General features: G+C 43.0%; 2 protein-coding genes across 4 annotated transcripts in view; one reads left to right on the top strand and one right to left on the bottom strand.

The window, feature by feature from the left end:
- LOC310695809 (interleukin-36 receptor antagonist protein-like) overlaps positions 1-7,381 on the top strand; it is a 40,345-nt gene that overhangs the window by 23,746 nt on the left and 9,218 nt on the right. The window lies entirely within an intron of this gene.
- Positions 1-7,381, bottom strand: part of LOC310695811 (interleukin-36 receptor antagonist protein-like) — a 92,995-nt gene that overhangs the window by 84,639 nt on the left and 975 nt on the right. The window contains exons 2-5 of one of the 2 annotated variants that reach the window (XR_014520236.1): positions 6,814-6,967; positions 5,027-5,143; positions 4,680-4,810; positions 2,567-3,902 (exon numbers count right to left, since the gene is read on the bottom strand). Coding sequence is in view for 1 of the 2 variants with exons in the window: in XM_083480790.1 (XP_083336916.1) it covers positions 3,681-3,902; positions 4,680-4,810; positions 5,027-5,143; positions 6,814-6,910 (567 nt within the window). In the remaining variant the exon portion in view is untranslated. Of the gene's footprint in view, positions 1-2,146; positions 3,903-4,679; positions 4,811-5,026; positions 5,144-6,813; positions 6,968-7,381 lie in introns of those variants that run through there. The other variant, XM_083480790.1, reaches the window with a different exon arrangement.

The raw sequence follows: 7,381 nt of genomic DNA, 5'->3' as shown, positions 1-7,381 counted from the left end.
CTATCAGCTGCACAAAATTTCACAGGCTCTTTGGGAAATGCCTAGTTGGATTTCCATCTGTTTTTTGTTTGTTTTTTGAAGTTCAGTGATAGAAGTACTTCTGAACAAGGATGGATTCACTTGACCATTTGTATTATAAAACATTTGAGAGAAAAGAGAAGACAGATCATTCTGCCATGCTGCTTGCGTAAGTCTATTGCATACAGGATGTGCTACCAAGTATCACACTTGCGTTGCTAAAAGAACTAACTAGGAAGACTTGGATTCCTAGTGTATTAATTGATTGAGATTGGCTAACAAGCCTCATCCCCCATCTCAATTAAATGCTGTTGCTTCCTCATTCCTTTGGCTGCTTTGATCTCCAGCATTAATTGCTAGCAGCCTGGCGCCAACTTTTACACAGTAAGGAATCCAAAATTCCAGAGACAAAGGCTTAAAGCTTCCTTATTCCATCAACTCCCTGAAGGAATACTCCATTCCACTCTTCTCCAAACACTTATCCCCACCTTTTCCTCTCTTCCAGATCTGCTCTGGTCAAGAGTTAATGTGCTGGGGGTGAGGCTGACGTTTGATGGGCTCATAGTCTGCACCAACCACAAGAGCAAGAATAACCTGGAAGGCTCTTGTGCTCAGCTTAACAAATGGTAGCACATTGGGCATTATGCATCTTGTGTGCAAGCAAGTGCATCTTGCACACTCGAAAATGACATTAAAACTAACTGCCTTGAAAGAACTTCTTGAAAAGGTTGGCTCCGATCCTACTTAGAATGCTAAGAATGAAACCGCTCCCTGAACATTATGAAGAGTCCTTTGATTACAACACAATCATTCCTTTGCTTCCTCAGCATCTGAATAACATTTGCTGGGGACTAGGAACTAGGGAAGAGTGCTAAATGAACAGATCATCTAGGGGAGCCCTTAGACTAAAGAAGCCACTTTCCCTCCATCTATATGAGTTTGAAAATTTCTGTGAAGCTTCAACTTCACCCCCAATGAACTATGGACCCCGCCCTGATAGAATAAGTTGTCAAAACCAGGTCTGCAGATGCAAGGGAGGTTTGATTGCTTTTTCACTGATGCTAGTGCAGCATATAGCTTGAAATCAAAGATTTACCAGAACCAGTTACTGAATGTAGAAAGACCTTTGCCTAAGAAATCTCATGAGGTTTACTCTTGGTGCTTGTTGCTAGTTTTAGAAGTATTTTTATTCCCCTTGCACCATTTAAATACCAGATGGACTCCAATCACCATAAATGCATGTAGTTTTTGTTTTGATTACATAGTAATCCTGTTTGGGTGTTGCCTTCCATGGGATCTAGTCCATATCACACCCACAGAGCATCATGCTTACACAGCTCAGTACATGGTATAGAAAGCTGTCTAGAAAGCAGAAGGTTGGGAAAAGTTAACATTGTAACCAGTGCCAGATTTAGGGCAGTGTGGGTGTGGAAGGAAGGCTCTATTTATGCAGGTACCTACTGAGAAGATTCATAAAAAGCAACTGCACCAAAATGAAGTTTTGTGAAAATAAGAAATATTTAAGGGGAGGTGGCAAATGATGGCTTCGCTCAGGGCGACATATTACCAAAGTCTGCCTCTGTTCTAACACACGGGTAGAAAATCCAGAGCAATAATTGAAGGCACTGATGTGAGAAAGTACTGTGCCTTAGTGTGAAAGATCCCTCTCTGAAGTCTCTCCTGGGCTTTACACAACATTTCATAGCTGCTTAATGGCACTGGTGGGTGTGATTTGCATGCTCAAGGAAACTTTGTGTATCAGGATGCTTGAGTAAGGCTTGTGGCATCCTATTGTTCCCAGAAGCTGACACTTGGAAAAGTGAAGGAAAGCAATAAACTTTTACAGGCAAGAGTCTCCTCCCTCACCTTCTTCAGCATCTCTCAGGCCCTTTTGAGAATGCCCAAGTGGATTTTACCTCATGTATTCAAAAGGTGTTCGGGATTAGAAACACCTCTGAATCCATATAACTATTTTTTTTTTAGTCTTTAAGAGAGAGAGGTGGAGACAGTGCCTTCTGCAATGCTGGTTGTATAAGTTGGTTGTTGTTAGAAATGAAATACCGGTAATGGCCCCCAAGACCTAACGCCTTGAGAGTCTTAAAAAGAAAATTATCTTGGACAATATTGGTAAATTAAGAAGGCTTTATTAGTTCATTTGCGCAGATGGGTGCATGCTGTAGCATGGGATGCCAACCAGCAACACACTGATCGAGAATTATACACGGGTTTTTACAGTCTGTAGTCACTCTCTCTCTCTGCTCCCTCACAGAGAAGATGTAGAAAACCCCAATTGGTCAAAGACAAGCTGTATATGACATAGGAACATTTTCAAGCTAAGATTCTGGCATAATTTATAGCATAGGATTTGCAGCGAGTCAAGGAACCTGTCTGATGGCAATCGTACAATACCGGAGACCTTGATCCTCAAAGCATGCCCCTTAGATAAGGGTGCTTCCCTTGAGTTAGCCAGCTTCCCAGCTTCCTAGCTTCCTACAGCAGTTCAGCTGGTCAGGTCAGGTCAGGTTGGCTTAGTTCACTCACAGTTCACTCTTTACAAGTATTTAGCCTGGGAGACTTACTTTCTGGTGTTACTTTCAGTGTTGGGGTGTCCCTATTAGCATACCCTAGTTTTAGCTTTTGAGGTATATTCTGTCTTTGGTCCCTTAAGAGCAATCTTACAAACTTACATTTTTCAAAGCATTATTCTCTATTGCTCAAAAGTGTCTCTGCTCTGGGCTATTTTGAGACGTGCAGGGTAACCAGTCCCCAAGGTAACTGTCTGTCTCATATCTTCAAGTTCATAAATCCAGTTGTCTTGTCCTTTCTAAAGCAGTTTTCAGAGTTTCCCTATTATCACAGTATTAAGAATTCTTAGCTGTCTTCTGTTCAGACAAACTCTCTCTACTCAGCTTTTAGGGTGCCTTTTCAGGCCCCCGCATAAATAGTACTATCTGAGGACAGACAGTCTTTTATGGATTTTGATTGCCTTTAAAATCATTATCTATAAAGCACCTTTAAATTCCATTGTATACAATAAGCAGCTCTGTACATTTTTTAGTCACTAGGGGTCTCTCTTGGACATGTTTAACTCCTTGCCTTTCCTGGAAACAAAGCTGCAATGTGCCGATCAGAAGGTCGGCGGTTCAAATCCCCGCGAAGAGGTGAGCTCCCATTGCTCGGTCCCAGCTCCTGCCAACCTAGCAGTTTGAAAGCACACCAAAAAAAGTGCAAGTAGATAAATAGGTACTGCTCCGGTGGGAAGATAAACAGCGTTTCCGTGCGCTGCTCTGGTTTCGACAGAAGTGGCTTAGTCATGCTGGCCACATGACGCAGAAAAACTGTCTGCAGACAAACATCGGCTCCCTCAGCCAGTAAAGCGAGGGACCCCACAACCCCAGAATCGTTCACAACTGGACTTAACTGTCAGGGGTTCTTTACCTTTTAGCTTCAAAAGAAGTCTGCTTCCTTTGCCAAGTCTGACTGTTCAGCGGTCAGAGTGAAACTTTTACCTTTCCGTAAAAATGATAGCTGCAATTTCCTTGTGTTTTTGTAGCTTGAGTGAATACTGGAAGTTCTGAACATGTTAAAACTGAAAGGCATTTTGTTACTTGTTTAGGATATACATACATTGGCATTAAAACCTTCCTCCTCTTTCAGAAGTTCTAATCCCCTTTTACTTTATCAAAATAAAACTGAGTGATCTCAGCACCTCCTTGATGACTCAAACGAATAGGCTGATTTGGCTCAGTCAACGTGCTTAGGAACCAACCCGGGAATGCTGCAGATTCAAAGCTGCCAGTCTCTGTGCTGCTGCCACTTTTAGAAAAAAAAGTGAAGTTCTTGTGTTCCTTGCCATCGTTGTAGAGATCCATAATGGCTTTACCCTATTTAAGATAAAAAAGCATACAAAAGGTTTAGTAGAAAGAAAGCTTGTGCTGCATCACAAATGAATGCCATCCGTTGCCTGGTAGAAAGCGAGACTTGGGGCTAAATCCCAATGATTGTAACCAAAGCATATAAAAATTCAAAGTTTACTGGAAGCCTCAAGTTTAAATCGGGATTGTATCATGAATACACCAAGCATTCAGCCATGAGATAAGCTTTTCATTCAAAGGATGGGAGGACTTGTGGCCCTCTAGACGTTGTTGGACTACAATTCCTATCATATCTGACCATTGGCTGTCCTGGATGGGGCTGATGGGAGTTAATTTCCAACAAGTTCTGACCCACCACTGGTTCTTCAGCTTCAATTCCTGTCTGCCTTTCATAAGTTTGAATTTTTGTTGTTTCACTACTGGATTTAAAAAACAAAACAAGAAATAGAAACATAAGCTGGATAATTAAGGAGAAATTCATAACTAATGAAGAACCTAGTGCAGAACCTACAATCAGGAAATGTTTGCTTTCACTAAAAGGACAGAAGCAACCCGTAAAAACCTCAGTAGATCTTTGCCTCTCCCCAGTAGACAGGATAAGAAGACAAAGGAGAGGGAAGAAGCACAGAAGGATAGCAGAGAGAAGAATGGAAGACAGTGATTAAGAAAAAAAGAATGAGCAAACAGCAGAGAATATCTAAAGTCTTTGTCATGGTGGATGCATCTAAACAAGCAGAAGAAATTTGAAACAATCGAATGTGGCTTTGAACCAGAAGTGAAACCCACCTCCAAGGTCAGCTGAGGTTGACCACCAGATTCACCACAGGAGAGGGTTTGTGCTCCATCTTGGGTGCCCAAAAAGATGGGGAATTTGTTTTTATCCATCTCTCTGTTGGGAGTCACAGCCAACAAGTAATCTGGAAGCAAAAGACAGGCAAAGATCAGTGTGATAAGAGTGGGGTGTGACCATGGAAAGTTAAGGAGCACCATTTCTGACCCTACTTGAAGACAGTGCTGCTGTATCAGACACTTCCTGAAACCTGGTTACCCAGACCCAGAATTTGCACAAGTGTTCAATCGGTAACAGTGTAGGTCGCAGCTGTGAGATGTGAAGGGATCATAACCATTGTTACCGGGTGAGTTGCCATCTTTGGGGGCTGCTACCAGCATGTTGTTCTTCAGGAACAGGAACTTCTGGTTGATATCCCAAACCCTGAAGAGCCATGGCGTTTCTATGGGCCTTAAATGATCTGTGATGAAAAGAAGTAACACAAATTTATCAACACAGAATAAAAAATGGAATATTCTAAATAAGGAACAAACAACTTTTCAGACATAACTTTTTTCTTCTGTGTTGGAGCTGCAATTCTTTTCTCCCCCTTTTGTGTGAAGTGGTGATAGCCATGGTTGGCACAACACATTTTCCATGGTGGCAACATTGTGGAGTTTCTGATGTGAGTCTAGGACTTCCTCTATCCTTAAGATATTGCGCATGCAAGTCATTAAATGTGTTCCTAGTGTATCTTTTTTCATTTGGTATTAAGAATACAGGTTTATATATTGCCAAAGGGACAGCCTAGTTGCAAGCACTATTGAATGGCTGTTTTCAGCTTTTATTCAATGGGATCCAACCTGGCTAAAACCCAAGGACACTAGTTTGACTGGTTTCTCCAGGTGAAATCCATCGACTCCCCCTGCTGGTGTGTGTATCAGTTTCCTTTTGACTAAAGACCCCTGCTTTTTAGAGGAGTTTTGATTCTGACCATGTTCTTGCCCTCCTGAACCATGGGAGAAAGAGATAAGCAGAATAACCAAGGGCACAGAGCACGCATGCATGTATGAATGAATGAATGAATGAATGAATGAGGTTAGCTAATGAAGCAGGATATCTATTTGGTTATCTGCAAGTATATTTGCACACAATATCGTCCATGAAATATGTACTTTAAAAAAACAGTCCTGATTGTTTACGACCCTCCTCCACCTCCCAATTGTATAACCCAATAATTCAGGATAATACTTCATGCATCTGGTAAAATGAGCTGTAGTTCATGAAAGCTTATATTGTTAGGAAAATTGTCCAACAGGTACCGCTCGTTCTTTGCTGAAACAGACTAACACGGCTAGATTTTGGGGAACAAGTCCTCCTTGCTTTTATGTTAAACCACCAACATGGAAAATATCCCCGTGGGGAATGTCATTTTACTCAGCAGGTGTACATGCATATGGTGACGTAGCATGGTTTGCTGGTTTCCGGGGCAGGTGGGAGCCAGGTGGATGCACGTGCACACGGGGATAGGATGCAGAAGATGAAGGGAGCCTGCCACACAAGGCCAGCCTTCACTGTTGATGCTGCACTGCAATGCCTGCCAGCCCACGCAGGGTGGAAGCCAGCTAGCAAATTTTGGCCCTTGGCAGGTGAATTCCCCTGATGCCCTTGTAGAGGAGTGCCAGGCTTTGCTCGGGTTGCCCCTTGTCTGCTTCCCTCCATCCGTGCCCACTCACCATTGGGAGAGCATACTGAGCGAGGAGTAAGTGAGCACTAGGCGTTGGTCGGGCGGCCATTCAGAGAGGTGGTTGGCCATTTAGGGAGGGGCCTGGAATGTAGCGGCAATGCCAGGTCAGACTCTGGGGCCCAGAAACCCCTGCAGCAGACAGGGAAGGATGAGGAGCTGAGGGCAGGGCCCAACAGGATGTGCCTGGACAGGAATCCTCACAGAAGCCAGCATCTGCATAGGGGTGCTTGGTTTGTGCCCCCTCAAAATTGTCCCCCCAGGGGTCACGGCCTCCCTGCCCCCCAGGATGTTATGCCCCTGTGAGCATATATGGATAATGGAAATTCTAATTTAATTTAAGGCTCACTGCAGGTTTTCAGAGGTTCTCTTGGGCAGGAAATATAAAAGCAAAGCATTGATTTCACCTCGCTTAGGAAAGTGATGGAATAAATCTCTCATTTTCTGGTCCACAGTCATCTTGTGGGGCTTCTCCCTTAAAGTCTCTGTGTCTACTTTCTCCATTGCTTCCCAAGGATTGGTTGAGATTCAGGCTACAAGCTCACTCTTCTGCAGTTGTAGCTATTAAAAGAGAGGGATGTAAAATGTTAGAGGAGAGGCTGCAAAAATCCAAAGTTCCGTTGATTGCCCTTCTGCACAATATCCCAGGATCAACATAGATGCATATGTACATAGGTAATTTTATTCATAAGCCACCTTTACATAGTTCAAAGCATGCTCAAGGCGGCTAGCAACATTTAAAAACTACATAATCACAAAATAACAACCAAACTGAACAAGTTCCACATAAATCATAGTAAGATCTAAAATAAAATATCAGTATCAATCAAAAATTCAGTGTCAATAATAGCAACAACCCATTGCCTAAACAATACCCCAGGACAAGTCTCAGCTTTTGTAGTTGGAGTCCGTCCTGGCCCCACCCTCCTAGGCCAGGTGGAACAGGCTTGCAAGGCAGGAAGCAAGTCTTCCAGG

This window comes from Podarcis liolepis (genome assembly GCF_965112155.1).
Source record: "Podarcis liolepis genome assembly, chromosome: 16".
Classification (NCBI taxonomy): Eukaryota; Metazoa; Chordata; class Lepidosauria; order Squamata; family Lacertidae; genus Podarcis; species Podarcis liolepis.
This window is presented reverse-complemented; position numbering and strand designations above follow the sequence as displayed.